This window comes from Nyctereutes procyonoides, unplaced genomic scaffold (assembly GCF_905146905.1).
Source record: "Nyctereutes procyonoides isolate TBG_1078 unplaced genomic scaffold, NYPRO_anot_genome, whole genome shotgun sequence".
In the NCBI taxonomy this organism is placed as follows: Eukaryota; Metazoa; Chordata; class Mammalia; order Carnivora; family Canidae; genus Nyctereutes; species Nyctereutes procyonoides.
The window spans coordinates 5,572,331-5,588,378 of record NW_026575126.1 but is presented as its reverse complement, the minus strand read 5'-3'; the positions used below and the strand labels follow the sequence as shown (position 1 = coordinate 5,588,378).

At 34.2% G+C, this 16,048-nt stretch overlaps 1 protein-coding gene across 1 annotated transcript in view; it reads right to left on the bottom strand.

Moving 5' to 3' along the window:
• TNNI3K (TNNI3 interacting kinase) overlaps nucleotides 1–16,048 on the bottom strand; it is a 289,215-nt gene that overhangs the window by 259,913 nt on the left and 13,254 nt on the right. Inside the window, 2 exon segments of the mRNA XM_055341198.1 lie at nucleotides 13,519–13,536; nucleotides 13,538–13,617. Coding sequence (XP_055197173.1) covers nucleotides 13,519–13,536; nucleotides 13,538–13,617 — 98 coding nt within the window.

Here is a 16,048-nt window from a genome sequence, read left to right as displayed (position 1 = left end):
TTCTAGAAAAAAGTAATTCACAGGAGTTAACTCCAACCTCATCAGTAACTTTTATTTTTAAAAGGTGAGAGAGGGCTAAAGACATGAGTAGTCTCTGAGATAAATGAAAAGACATCACTTTGAAAGGTTTTTCCCTGCAGATGGGTGGGCATTTAAGTGCAGGGAAATGAAGAAAGTCTTTTTAAGCACAAAATCATTTTTTAAAATAGAGAGGAAACATGATAAGTTTAAGCAAATAAAAGTATTAAAAAATACAATATGATAAATGACAGATTGGAGAAATATTCACAATATGTAAAACCGACAAGTGGTTTATATATTTAATATATGAAGAACTTGTACGAATCTGTAGAAAGATGGATACTCCTTAATTTGACAAATATCTATTAATGAGTGTCTACCTTATGACAAGCACTATACTAGGTTATATTAAAATAATTACGTGTAAAATAATGGAACATATGAAATATTTATCAGGCATATTCTAGTAAATGTACATCCATCCTTTTCTCAACTATCTTTATACTTTTTTTCTTAGCCAAAATTTGTGGAATGTAAGGGAAAGCATGTCATGATTTCTTCAGAATGGTCAAATGTTGAGGTCAGTTTGAAGTACTAAATCATGGTTTCCTACCTTGGTTAGATTTCTCAAGTTGACCTCTGATCTAAATTTGTTTTTTTTAGATCTACTACAAAGATAGAGCATTTATCTTCTGAAGCTATGCTAAGGAGAATGTAACAAAACAATCATTGCTATTTAAAAATTGCTTACTATGGTCTAAGCATCATATAAAATGTTTTATTGACATCTCTTCAAGCTTCATAACTTACTTATGAGAAAAATACTAATATCTCTATCATGGCTGATAGCAGTCAGACTCCAAGAATTTAAATTACCTGTAGAACCTTAAGTAGTTTCTAAGTGCTGGAGCTAGGTACAAATTCGGGTCTGTTTGATTCCAAAGTCCATGTTTCATGTCTGACATTTCATGGTGCTTTAGCTGATCTTTCCTTAGTTCCAATATGAAAAAGAGGATGTACTTTTGGTGTATTTTGTTGCATTTAACTGGTGAGTCCCAAATACTTTTCCCCTCCTCTACAGAAGTGCTCTGTTCTAATGGAATAATTTTAAAAGTCATCAGTATGGTACACACCTCCCAAGGGGGAAAAAAATTCCTCTAAAAGAATAACATAGGTGAAGTTTAAATCTGATATAGTTGATATTAATTGCTTGTTCTCTGTGATATATAACAAGTATTGAAGGGCAAAGTTTTTAAAAGAATGACCTTAAGATGTGGATAGGGATTGGTCTTTTGGAGAACTGACAGGTTATCCATTATGTGCCGTCTAGCCAAATTTACATTATAAGCATTCAACGGGAAACACGGAAGTGTTCTCAAGTATGAGGTAAATAAGCCTCTGTAATATATTGTGTACAATATTAATTAATTATAAAGATAGATAGATTGATTATTTATTTATTTATTTATTTAGAGAGAAGGAGAGTATGGGGGAGGAGCAGAGGGAGAAGGAAAGAGTCTTGAGCAGACTCTGTGCCCAGTGCAGAGCTCAAGGTAGGGCTCCATCTCATGACCCTGAGGTATGACCTGAGTCAAAACCAAGACTCAGATGCTCAACCAACTGTGCCACCAGAAGCCGCTGTATATTTTTTTAAACAAAAGAAAATCCTCGTGTGGTAGGGTAAGGCTTGAATGAACAAAAAAAAAAAAATCTGTCCAGCAAATACTTGAAAAAATAGGATTTGGGATATAGAGGCCTCTAAAGATTTACATAAATGGATAAAAACTTTTTGTAATGTTAGCAACTTCAATTCTGTGCTATGTATAAAACTCTAAAACAGCATCTAATATCATGCCTGTTGTTACCTCTGTGATTGTTACTATAGATAAAGCCAAGATAAATAACCATTAGTGTCAGAGAGCTCAGCTTCTCTACCACCAAATCACATAAGTTAAATACACACACATGCACACACATACATTCGTCTGTAGGTGTTTGTTTTTGCTACTTCTATTTCAGAATAAAAATTAAACTGGGAATTTTTAATATCTAAATTTACTTTCTTCTGATTATGGAAATGTCCCCTGCAGGTTTTAAAATATGGCACTAATTCATTCGTCATCTTCCTAAACAGATATGAAATTTGTGGTCCTTCCCCTTGAATCCAGCTGGGTTCTGATCAAAAGACTGTGGCAGAAGTAAACCACATTTCCTCTAAGGTTAGGTCATAATAAGCCAAATTATCTTCCTCTATTTTCTGGAAAACTTGTTCTTGAAGCTATTAGCTACCATGTAAGAAAGCTGACTACCCTGAGACAGCCAGGCTCTAAGGAATCCCAGACCACAAAGAGAAGCTACATATCACATACAAGCTTTCCATTCAAATGACCCCACTAAAGCCAGACCTATAGTCACCCCAGCCTAGACATCAGATATGTGAAGCCTCCAAGGGATTCCAGTTCTCTGCTAGATGAAGTACCCCAGTCATTTGTGTCTTCTCCTCTGGGGCCCTAAATATAATGGAGCAGAATCAAGCCATCCTTGCTGTGTCTTGTCTGAATTTCTGAACTGAGAATCCATAAGAATAATAAAATGATTATTATAGTAGAGTATAAGTTTGGGGTAACATTATGCCTCAACAGATAACTAGAACATGTCATAGTGGAAAGTGTAGAAAATAAAGTGAAGGAATAAATACTTTATAACCTGTACATTATAACCATATAATCACTATTATCATTTACGTGTTTATTTCCTTCCATTCTTTTTCCCAGGTATGGCCCTTCACGAAACTAGATAGAGCACAGACTAGCACGGCAAAGTAAATTTCTGTTTGCATATTAATGGCCACTTCCTACATTTGGCACATGTCTTCTAACTTCTTAGGCTTTAGGGGTTTTTTTCCTATAAAATGGAGATCATAATAGTATCAATCTCATAGAGCTGTTGTGAGGATTAAATCAAATAACTAATGCATTTTGCATAATGCTTGACATATAATTTTTATCATTAATTATGTACACAATTGAGCTATACTACATATAGAAACAAATAATCTCCCTTTTTCATTTAAAATGAAAGTATTTCCCCTTGTGTGGCAGATGCAGAGATATGCCACTCAGATGTCCCTTCATGAAGAGTGTTGTGGGAAGGAGGTTAGCTGGCAGTCTCCCTTAGCTAGCTCTTTCAGATTCCACTGTAGCAACAGAGCTGAGATCTTTTCATGGTGGCCCCCAGTCATTGCCTGAGAAAACTGGTGGTAAAAGGAGATAGTCATTGCGACTCAAGTGATACTCCTCCTCTAATAGGCAGTTTTTGCTCTGGAGCTCCCATTGGGCTGACTAAAATTTTAGTAAGTCTGTATTGTGGTCTGATAGCTTCCCCAGGCTAATTCTACTACCTTCCTTTGATTTTCACAGGTGTCACTTCCAGATAAATATCTTGTGCTCCAAAATCCCTATCAGACCCTACTTTTCAATAACTCAACTGGCATACCATATCATAAAGTATGTTTCTCTAATGTAAATTTAAAGGGATTTGAACTTGGGTCTCCTGATTTTAAATCCTATGCTTTTCTCAATACAATGTGTTACCCTCCACCCTCAAGTAATCTAGTCTCAGTTTTTTGGCTTCCACATGTAAACTCTAACCATGTGCTCTTCATCTGTGAGAAAGGTAATCTAACACCCACTCTATCTATCTTATAGAGATGTTACGGGATCAAATCGCATAATGTATGTGTGAATGTTTATAAACTCAAGATTTTTACAAGCGTAAGTTCATATATTAATGTTAAATGTACCATCTCCAAGATCAACCTATGGGAATATCACCTTACATCTTAGTCCACTCTATCCCCAAATATGTTTAATTGTAAATTACTTCAATTTCTTTATCCATCAAGATATCAGAGTTGGGCTAAATTGTTTTCTGTAATACCCTATCTAACTCTAATATACTAATATTCCCTGAAATGTCAAATCAAGCTGCAAGAAAGACCTGAACGTGGTTTGGAAAGAAGACAGGGTTTCTGGGTGTGAAAACAGGGATATACAAATAAACATTTTAATAATGTGTTTATTTAAGTATCTTTTCTCTACCAGCCTGGTAATTATTATTGCCTGTTTGTGCTAGTAAGGAAAAGTAAAAAAGCAGTTTTGTACTCTTCAAAGAATATTAAGGTTTCTTTTAGGGCAAGGGACTACACAGAGCTTTAGTATGAAACATATTTAGTTCCAGGCATTAAAGTTTAATGGACTAGAGCTGCCTCATGCATCATAGACATCTCCAATGAAAGGATCCATTAATCAGTATAAAAATAACTGCTCATCAAAGTTCACACCTATATGCTTCTTGTTGAAATAATTCTGAATTTATCTTCGCAAAAGATATCACTTATTAAAGGTTTTGGTGTGACAGGAATACTTGACTTTGCTTGAAATTTTGAAAAAAGAAAAAAAGAGAAGGAACACACTCTTAGGATAAGTACCTGTACTCAAGGTAATGCCTCTAAATTTGCTTTTGACCTCTTTTTTTTCTCATCACCTCTGCTGACCTTCCTCTTCTGGTTCCTAGTGTTAAATAATAACATCCTGTGGGCTGCTTCCAACTGGTCTTTGAATACACTTGTTCTCTCTTTCAAAAATATAGTGTCAATTTAGTAGGGAAGAGCTAATCAGAATCTCTGGGAGTTTGGGAGAATGTGCAGATACATGCTGTTTGAAAAAGCAAATTTAGTATTATAATTTCTTTAATGTGTTTTCACTTATATTCGACTTATATTAAATTTTTTAAAAACACATGTAAACTGACAGTTAATGTTTATGTTTATCCAAAGGAGCAAAATTTTAAAAAGATCAAGAAATGCACTATTGTAGAAATCTTTCTGTGATCCTGTCACTCCTCAAGATATCACCTAAACTTTTACCTTTTGAAAGCAGCAGTTTACCTTTTGAAGCAGAAAGTAGTCGTTGCCTACATTTTCCCAACTCCATTTATTTTACGTCCATTTTTACACTTTCTATTCCCAGAAATTCACTAAAATATCCCTTAAGGAAATATCTCAAAATTTTCTAATTTCCACATCTAATGACCAAAATAGAACCATATTTTGTCCAATGTCAATATGATTCTTCCTCCTTTGAATAATAGAATTATTCACCATAGAATTATAACTTTATTCATTTATTTATGCAACATGTATTTATTCATGAACACAGACCAGGAATTATTCTATGTACGTAGACTAAGATAATAAGCAATTTAGATCCAGTCCGCTTTGGTGGTGGTCATAATTCTATCAGAGATTATAAACAGGTCACAAGGGGGAAACTATGTATATAGTTTGGAATGCATAATATTTACAACTAAAAATTTGAATTAATAGAAATTAAATATTAGGAAACTTCACATAATTTCTGATTCCCTGAAATTTGGGGCAATACTGGGTTTACCTTCCTTTTTGGCAATAATTAGCTGGAGCTGAATGCTGACTGCTCCCTTTACATGGAGCATAAATTCTCTAATTTTAGACAGTCTCCGTCACGTCTTATATCTCAAAAACACGGAGTCCAAGTGTTAGCTCCCATTTGACTTTGCCATATTATCTAACACCTTGATTCATTTGTTACCCTACCCAAGTATGTAGGATTGTGATTCTTAATTTAGAGGAAGATGTAGAGAAGTAACCAAGTAATGAAAGAGAAGCATAGTATGATCAAGTGTACAAGGTATTTATGACAGTACATTGGAGGGGCACCTAATCCAGACTTGGGAGGGGTCAGAGAGTGTTATCCAAAAACCAGTGCTAATATAAAAATTGAAGGATAAGTTAGTGTCTTAAGTTCACATCTTATCAACTTTTTACTGAGAACATGTTAATTTACAGATTATGAAATATTGGGTTACTAAGAAGAAATATAAGTATAAAAAAGAAATCTTAATATTTGTTCTAATTGGTGGGTATAAATGTTTTCTGGGTCCTTGAATTAAAAACTTTAGGCAGTCTTTAAAAGTTGCAATTAACTGGAAGATTTAGTTAAGTATGCAAAAAATAAGATTCTTTTTTTGCATGTGTGAATTTTGTTTCTTTTTCTAAGCATTTGTTATTATTATCTTGACAAATATCCATTTGGAGAAAATGCTCTCATTAATCAGGAAACTTTATTTATTCAAATAAAAAAGGTAACTTAGATTTTAAAAATATCAATTAACTTTGCCCTCTAAATTAATGGTTTTCAGTGGAGGGTGATTTTATCCCCAAGGGGCAATGTTTGCAGACATTTTTGGTGTCACACTGGGGATGGGGGAAGTAGCTATCAGCATCTAGAGACTAGAGGCCAGGAATGCTGCTAAATATTTTACAAAGCACAGGACAGCTCCCACAATAAGGGGTAATCCAATTCAAAATATCAGTAGTGCTGAGACAGAGAAAATCTATGTAAGTAAAGGATTCAGAAACTAAAAAAAAAAAAAAAAAAAAAAGGATTCAGAAACTATGAAACACATGCTTTGTAACCTGGTTTTTAGGTTGGTTGAAAAAAGTACCAATTTTGCAATCAAATACATGTGTTAAGAAAGGAAAAAAAAATCAGAGGAAAAAAAAAAAACTATAACAGTTTCCAGGCTATGGATCACCTTAAATAGAATACAGAGCTTTTTGTTAGGCAGGGTCATGTGGTAATAAGAACCTAGGTCTACTGAGCCAAAATATATAGGTTAAATTAAATTTTTACCGCCTTCCATGCCCTTCCCCTTTTTAAAAAATATTTAAAGGAATGAATGACTGAAATGAGATCCTGCTAGAAGGCTGTAGGATAGAATAAATCACCATTCAACACATGCTTTTATCATATGAATTGCTTAAAAAAAGTTAACTAATCAAATGCTATTTGTCATTCACTGAGAACTTTCAAGTGGTTGCTTATGTATTGAAGGAAGAGTATATGTAAGGTTAATTAGACAGTCAGATATGTTTTTGTTCATTACCATTCTTATTTAAGATTTTTGAAACCCTGGAAATTTCAATATTCCCCCCAGAGTCTTATGTTTCAATTTAAGAGTAGAATTTAGATACTATTTAAAGAAGTATCCCTCAGAGTGGAATGCAAATATGACAGGTGTCTTGTAAGAAAATTAGTTAAGGTGCAAAACAGAAATATCAGAAATTCTATTTATCTTTATTTATTAAAAAAGAATTAAATTTTACTAAGATTTAACATGAAAATTTATAGTGGTGGTCTCAGTTAATGTTAGTTATGTGTACATTTAATAACCAAAGTATAACAAATAAATATTGTAATTCCAAATGGAGAGAAGTTGAGATTTGCTTCTCACTTTTTTTTTTTAGCGTTTAGTGCATAAGGACACATTATAGCTAATGTGAGCTATACTTAGTGGATTTATAGATTTTAATATCTAATTTAAAATGAATTTATCTTTAAAAAATTGCCAGATTATCTTTAAAAGATTCCTGTGGAAAAAAAATCACAGAGGAAATGTTTATTACAAGAAGAAGGAAAATAGCAGAGTTGTCATGCTGGCAATTTTCTTTCTAGTAATCTGAGCTTTTGGTAAGTCAACCTTTCAGGTAAAATTAATGACAATCTAATCATAATTGAAAACAAACTCATCAAAATATTTTGTGTTAAAATATTTTGATATTATCAAAAGTGATATATGAAATATGGATCTATACTCATAAATTTTAACTCTGTCTGCCAGAATATATTTTTGCCCACACCTATTTATTGATGATTGTGTTCATAATTATAATTTATGAACAAATATATGTATTTGGGATGCAAATTTTATATGACATGATAAAAAATTGGAATCCATTAATCTAAGAATAAAGAGACTTCACTACTTTGATGTTGTTAGGATTACATATTCTCATTTCTTTAGAATGTAATAATCCAGAAGACACAATCTTTTTTATCTGTTTTTCTGTATAAAACGGCTAAACACGAGGAGCACCTAGATGGTTCAGTCAGTTAAGCTTCCGACTCTTGGTTTTGGCCCAGATCATGATCTTAGGATTGTGGGATGAGCCCATTTTGGGATATGTGCTCAGGTAGGAGTCAGCTTGGAATTCTGATTCTCTTCCTGTCCCTTTCCCTGGGGCCCTTCCCCTGCTTGTGGGCTGGTACATGCTTGTACTCTCTCTCTCTCTCTCTCAAATAAATAAGTAAATAAATGAATAAATACATGCATACACACAAACATTCATACTATTTTTTAAAAAAAATGGTTGAACATTAGGTCTTCAGTAAATGTTTGTTTGAAATAAAAGTTCAATATGATAGTTTACTTTTATTGAGTAATTACTAATAGCTAACTGCTGCACATGGTTTGTCCTTTTTAAAACTATAAACCATCCAAAGAAATAGGTAATTCTATTTCCTCCATTTCAGAAACTGAATAATTTGTTTACAGATGCGAAGTCTCAGAACTGAGATATGGAAACAAATAGTCTGGCTTCGAAGCTGACAATTTTTATTGAGGTACATTATATCTATCAATATCAAATATTGTTTGTGCTGTTTGGATACTCATTAATTTACCAAGAATATTTATCAAGGGTCTTTTATAGGTCCTTATACACTGAGGAATTAAAGAAAAAGACTCTCAGTGCTAATGGTTCATAGACCAACATCTGAAATATCCAAATAAATACTTCTAAGTGCTATAATATAAAACAATGTGAATTTGTAATTGAAACACAAAAGAGAGTACAATAAAATATGCTTGAGAGTCCAAGAAAACTCAAGATCAATTTATCTTTGTTTCATAAGTAATAATCTCCTATCAGGAAAATAAATAAAAATATATTTAAGCAGAAGAAATAATAAAAATAAAAACACTGGAATATAAAAAATGCTTGTCCTAAAGAATGAAGTAATCTAGAAGAGTGTTTTCAAACTTTAGTCTGTAAACCTGTCAGCTGGGATTAAAAACAAAACAAAATAAAAAACAAAAACCAAAACCACATTCTGGTTTATTAGGGGTGGGATAGGGAGTGAGGTTCTGCATTTCTAAAAATCTCTCATTCGAGGGTATGCTATTTGAAGCAGTCACTAATGATGGCTTCAAGATTTACAGGAAAATATGGAAAAATAAAGGAACAGATGAGTAATTCTAAAAGAAATTGAAATTATATTTTAACATCAAGGGAAATCTTACTGAAAAGCACAGTATCTTAAATTAATAATTCTTAGCAGATTAGCATCAGATGGGATATGGCAGAGAAATAGTTTTTGAACTTGAATTCAAGTCATTAGAAATAATTAAATTTTAAGAACAGAGAGAAAGAAGATAAAATAAAATGGAGACTCAGTAACCTGTGGAAGATTACCAAACATTCTAACATACATATTTGAAAAAATAATGATCAAAATTTCTGAATTTGATGAAAGCATATACTTATGGACTTAAGCTCAATGAACTCTAAAAAGCATTGACACAGAAAATCATACACGGGACTGCTATAACCAATCTGCTAAAAACTAAAGATATTTTCTCTCATCTTCTTTAAAAGACATGAAGGGTTTATCACAAAAATCCTAACAATATATTGGAGTTTATAACATATGTGTATATATATATGTATATATATATATATATATATATATATATATATATATATAGTATTTGGCAACAATAGTATAAAGGATGAATATGGTGGAACTATACTATGGAAGATTCTTACATTTAAAGTGAAGCAGGCCAATATTAAGAGACAGTACATGCATTTATTGAAGATCTATAGTGTAATCACTAGAGTAATCAGTTAAAAAATAATGCATACAATTTTTGCTACAAGAAAATGATAAGGCAAGCCACAAACTGGGGAAAATTTTGCAAAATATATATCCAAAAAGGACCCATATCCAAAATATATAAAGATCTCCTCTTCTTACAATTCAAGAAAATGATAAATAAAATTTAAAAATGGGATAAAGATTTAAACAGACATTACAGGGGAAAAATGTGACAAATAAGCACATGAAAATCTATTTAACTTCATTAGTTACTAGTGAAACGTAAATTTATCATAAATATTAATATACACCCTACAGAAAGGCTAAAAAATAAATATTGACAAGTGTTGGCAAGAGTGTAATATAACCACTAGAATCTCAGACATTGTTGATGGAAATGGAAGATGACATAGTCAATTTGGTAAAGGATTTTGCATTATCTTATAAAATATACACTTTATGATATGGCCTTTCAATTCCATTCCTATGCATTGCCCAAGAGAAATAAAAACAAATGTTCAAACAAAGATCTTTGCATGTATGTTAATAGCTTAATTTATAATAGTCAAAAACTGGAAACAACCAAAACGTCCATAACAGGTCAATTGTTAAACAAGTGGTAGTATAGCCATAGAAAGAAATACAGCTCTACAATAAAAGAAATGAATTACTGAACACCCCAAAGGAAACATATTGAGTGGAGTGCATTTATGTAAAATTCTAGAAAGGGAAAAATTATACTGATAGAAAACACATGGTGGTTTCCAGAAGCCATGGGGATAGAGGAGGGAACTGACTGTAAAGGGTACGGGGGGAACTTTTTTATATGATAGAAAAGTACTACACCATGACTGATGATTAGTACATGACTGTATATGTTTTTAAAAGCCTTCAAATTGTCCACTTAAAATTGTGAATTTTACTGTGCCTAAATTATACCTCAATAAATCTAGCCTTTATATATATAAAAAAAAACTAAACAAAAACAAAGCAAAAACAAACAAAACAAATAAGAGGAGTGCTATCTTCTACATGGAATTAAAAAAAACAAAACACCTGTTCCATTTAATAATGAAAGCAGAGTTGCCCTGTTGGTAAAAATTACCCAGCCCTGAGGTGGACCCAGCATGCCAGGGTATATCATTCAAAATGCTGCTGATGTGACCAGTAAAAAGATGTGAAAATCAAATTATTCATTTTGTGAGTGGTAAGAAAAAATAAATTTCACTTGCAATATTTATAAAAATCCAACTAAATGTATGTAAGCAACTGTTCTGTGTGTGCCAAAATATTAAAATGGAATGGAATGGAATGGAATGGAATGGAATGGAATGGAAAGGAAAGGAAAGGAAAGGAAAGGAAAGGAAAGGAAAGGAAAGGAAAGGAAAGGAAAGGAAAGGAAATAAAGGCAAGGAAATTTCTTTCAGATAAAAGGAGATTCAGAAATAAGAAAACTAAAAATGAATGATCCTGGAATTAATCCTAAACAAGAAAAAAATGAACAGATTTTTATAAATGACACTAATATGATAAGTAATCAAATTTGAATTTGGACTAAGATTTAGAAACTAGTATTGCATCAGTCTTAAATTTTCTGATTTTGATCATGTATTGTGACTATGTAAAGTGAATTTTCTTTTTCTTAAGCAGGTCAGGGAATGGATAATTAGAACTAGATTTAATGCAATGGTAGTAGAAATGGCTGCTTTATATTGTTTCTGTGTTTTAAAGGAAATTGTCAATTTAATCTGTTTTTGCCTTTGTTAAGGAATAAGTAATCATGTCGTCTATTATGGCCTTTTCAAAATTTTTGCCTACTTTATGTCCTAAGATTCTAAATTTGTTTCAACTTGCTACAAAAAAGCTAGTCCATATATCCTTCTGTAAAATATATGAAAACAGAAGAAATAGAGCAAAGGGAATTCTAAACACGGAAATTTAATTTTCATAAACAGAAGTGTAACAAATTCTGTAAAGATTGTAGCACTAAATCATTCAGAATGCATTTCTGTGGTTGTGTCATACTAAGTGTTAGGAAAACAAACTAATATAGAAAGGAATCTCCCAGACAGACTCAGAATTCATGGTTTCGCATACTGCCTTAACGATGCATTACTGGCTTCCTATTCCTTGGAGAGCTCTTCTACTTTCACCTCCTACTATTCAACAGGAAAGCCAGCATCAGAACACATGCTGAACTCAGCCTCAATTCAAATTTCACAGGATGATTAGGAGGTATTAAAAGCAATTTAGCACATAACTGACACTTTCTTCCAGAAAAAAAAAAAAAAGTTGACTAGGCATTGACGGGTGCAAAAAAGGATGAGTATTAGAGCATTTGCACTATGAATGAAGTACAGGAATATGTGAAGCTGGATCATGGGGAAAACATGGCTGTCTTCTCTCACAGTGATAAACTCTAAAGGTGGGGGGGGGGAACGTAGTGCAAAGTGATCCTGATAGGAGTAACAGCTGCCCCCTCCAACACCTGCACATTCAAAACTGAAAGAAAATCCTGTTACAGATTCACATGAAATTGAGAAAGAACAAAATGTGCAATATAACAATGAGAGTCTGAGAGTGTGAGCCAACTGTACTTGATTCCAATAATTATTTTGGCATTTACTAGATTCTAACTTTAATCTTCAGTTTCCTTTTCTATAAAATAAACCCTATTATGCATCTCAACAAGTTACATTAATAGTTGGAGAAATAATGTATACAAAATTTAGTGTAATACTTAACTCATAATAAGTCCAGAGTAAATAAAAACTTATTATACTCAGGGCATGAACAATTTATATTTTATGGTATTCTATAACTTATATTTATGACAATCTCAGGGATCTATCCCAATACTGAGTATCCCAGTTTTTCCAATCCACTTTTATATTTACTTTCTGATGAGGTACTGAGATTAGTTGGGAAACAGGAACTGTTGCAAGGAAATAAGCTGAAGCAAAAGTAGGAGAACTAAAAGGATACTATAGGGAACTCTACAGATTTTTTTAAAGATTTTATTTATTTATTTATGAGAGAGAGAGATACATGAGTGCTCACATCTGGGTGGTGGTGGCAGAAGGGGCAGAGAGAGAGAGAGAGAGAGAGAGAGAGATTGAGAGAGAGAATATTAAGCAGGTTTCACACCCAGTTCAGAGTTCCACATGGGGCTGGATCTCTTGATCCTGGGATTATGACCTGAGCCAAAACCAAGAGTCAGATACTTAACCAATTGAGCCACCTATGTGCCTCTAGAAAGACTGTCAGTTAAGAAAAATGTGCAGAAAAAGAAATGTAGCTTCAATGCCCTTCTTTCACTGTTATCCTCTTCTCTACAGAGGCAGCTTGGTTTCCTGGTGAGAAGCTCTGGCAAGGGGACCAGATGGCCAGGTCTTAAATCCTGGCTAACTTGTTGACTAACTATGTAATCTTAGGGATAAAAACAATATTCATTTACCGATTTCTTGTGAGACTTAAATGAGTTAAACATGGAAAGCATTAGAAAGAACATGTGTCTGGTTTATAGATGAAACCAACTCAATATAGAGAAAGGACTTCACCCAGTAATATAATGCTCTGATCACTCTGAATGTTTTTCATGATTATCAATTTGCCATGAAAAAAGAAAAGAAAGAAAAGAGGAGGAGGAGCAAGAGAAGAAGAAGGGCAGCAGCAGTCTAAAGACACACATCATCCTTAGTCGTAATACAATATTATGGGAACAAAAATATCATACCTTGTAGACTGCCAGGTGCCAGGACTGTAAATCCATTTCTTGTCAGTCGAGATGGGCGAAGTCCTTTTAACATAAGGGTTCTAACATGTGACTTGTTGCCTGAAAGAGAAAAGTGAAAGAAGGCTGAATGGTTGTGGGGGTAGACCAAGTGACTTTGAAATCTTTCTTTGACTTAATGATAAATTCACACTGATGTATGAAAATGTCAGCTCCGTGGCACTGGCTGGTTCAGGTGGTTGAGTGGTTGGGTTCAATGTCTGACTCTTGATTTTGGCTCAGGTCATGTTCTCAGGGTTCTGGGATCGCCTGCCTTGGGCTCTCTGCTCAGGGTGGAGTCTGTATGTCCCTCTCCTGACCGCCCCCCCTCAACTCGCTCATGCTCATGCTCTCTCTCTCAAATAAATAAAATATTTAAAAATATCAGACGGCTAGTCTGCAGGCCATTTCTAAAGTTTTCTATTAACTGATAGCCTTCCTTGTTCGTGAACATTTCTATTTCACTTATAGAACTTTCTATCAATGCTGCATTATTTTAATGCACTTGTGTTACATTTTTTCTGTAGTATTCTCATCATCAGTTGATTTTAAAATATATAAAAAGAGTCATTTTAATATGCTGTTAGTGAAGAGAGGAGGCAAGGTGGCAGAAGAGCAGGGATCCTCAATTCACCAGGTCCCACAGACGTACCTAGATTGCTTTCAGAACACCCTCAACACCCAAGACTTCGATCTGAGATGTAAAGAGAGAAGGGCTGGAAGGCTACAGAGAGAAAAGTGATCACTCCTGTGGAGTTAGAGAGGAGAACAAAGATGGAGGAGGAGAGCCCCAGCAAGTGGGGCAACCAAGAAACCATGGGGAGGTGAGCCGTGCAGCCTGGGAAGAATAAATATTGTGAAATGTCTATGCTATAATGTCTATGCTATAAGGGCAATTTACACGTTCAGTGCAATCCCTATGAAAATACCATGGACTTTCTTTAGAGAGTTGGAACAAATCATCTTAAGATTTGTGTGGAATCAGAAAAGACCCCAAATAGCTAGAGGAATGTTGAAAAAAAAAAAAAAAAAACAATGCCGGGGACATCACAATGACTGACTTCAAGCTGTACTACAAAGCTGTGATCATCAAGACAATGTTGTACTAGCACAAACACAGACACATAGATCAATGGAACAGAAGAGAGAACCCAGAAATGGACCCTCAACTCTATGGTCAATGCATCTTTGACAAATAAGGAAAGAATATCCACTGGAAACAGGGTAGTCTCTTTGATAAGTGGTGCTGGGAAAATTGGACAGCCATGTGCAGAAGAATGAAACTAGACCAATCTCTTACACCAGGCACAATGATAAACTCAAAATGGTTGAAAGATCTAAACGTGAGACAAGAATCCATCAAAATCCTAGCGGAGAACACAGGCAACACCCCTTTGAACTTGGCCACAGCAACTTCTTGCAAGATACATCAATGAAGGCAAGAGAAAAAAAAGCAAAAATGAACTATCGGTACTTCATTAAGATAAAAACTTCTTCACAGTGAAGGAAACAATCAACAAAACTAAAAGACAACCTACAGAGTGGGGGAAGATAATTGCAAATGACGTATCAGATAAAGGGCTAGTTTCCAAGATCTATAAAGAACTTATCAAACTCAACACCCAAGAAACAAACAATCCAGTCATGAAATGAGCAGGAGACATGAACAGAAATTTCTCCAAAGAAAACATAGACATGGCCAAATGCTCCACATCACTTGCCATCAGGGAAATACAAATCAAAATCACAATGAGATCCCACCTCATATCAGTGAGAATGGGGAAAATTAACGAGACAGGAAACAACAAATGTTGGGGAGGATGTGGAGAAAGGGGAACCTCTTGCACTGTTGGTGGGAATGTGAACTGATACAGCCACTCTGGAGAACAGTGTGCGGGTTCCTCAAGAAGTTAAAAATAGAGATACCCTATGACCCAGCAATTGCACTACTGGGTATTTCTCCCAAAGGTATTGATGCAGTGAAACGCCAGGATATCTGCACCCCAGTGTTCATAGCAGCAATGTCTATAATAGCCAAACTGTGGAAGGAGCCATGATGTCCTTCCACAGATGACTGGATAACGAAGATGTGGTCTATATATGCACTGGAATATTACTCAGAATCAGAAAGGACAAATACCCACCATTTGCTTCAACATGGATGGAACTGGAGGGTATGATGCTGAGTGAGGTAAGTCAATCAGAGAAGGACAATCATCATATGGTTTCATTCATACGGGGAATATAAGAAATAGTGAAAGGGATTATAAGGGAAAGGAGGGAAACTGAGTGGGAAAAATTAGAGAGGGAGATAAACCATGAGAGACTCCTAACTCTGGGAAACAAGCAAAGGATTGTGGAAAGGGAGGTGAGTTGGAGGATGGGGTGACTGGGTGACGGGCACTGGGGAGTACTTGATGGGATAAGCACTGAGTATTATATGTTAGCAAATTGAATTTAAATTAAAAAAGTAAAAAAAAAAAGCTATTAGTGA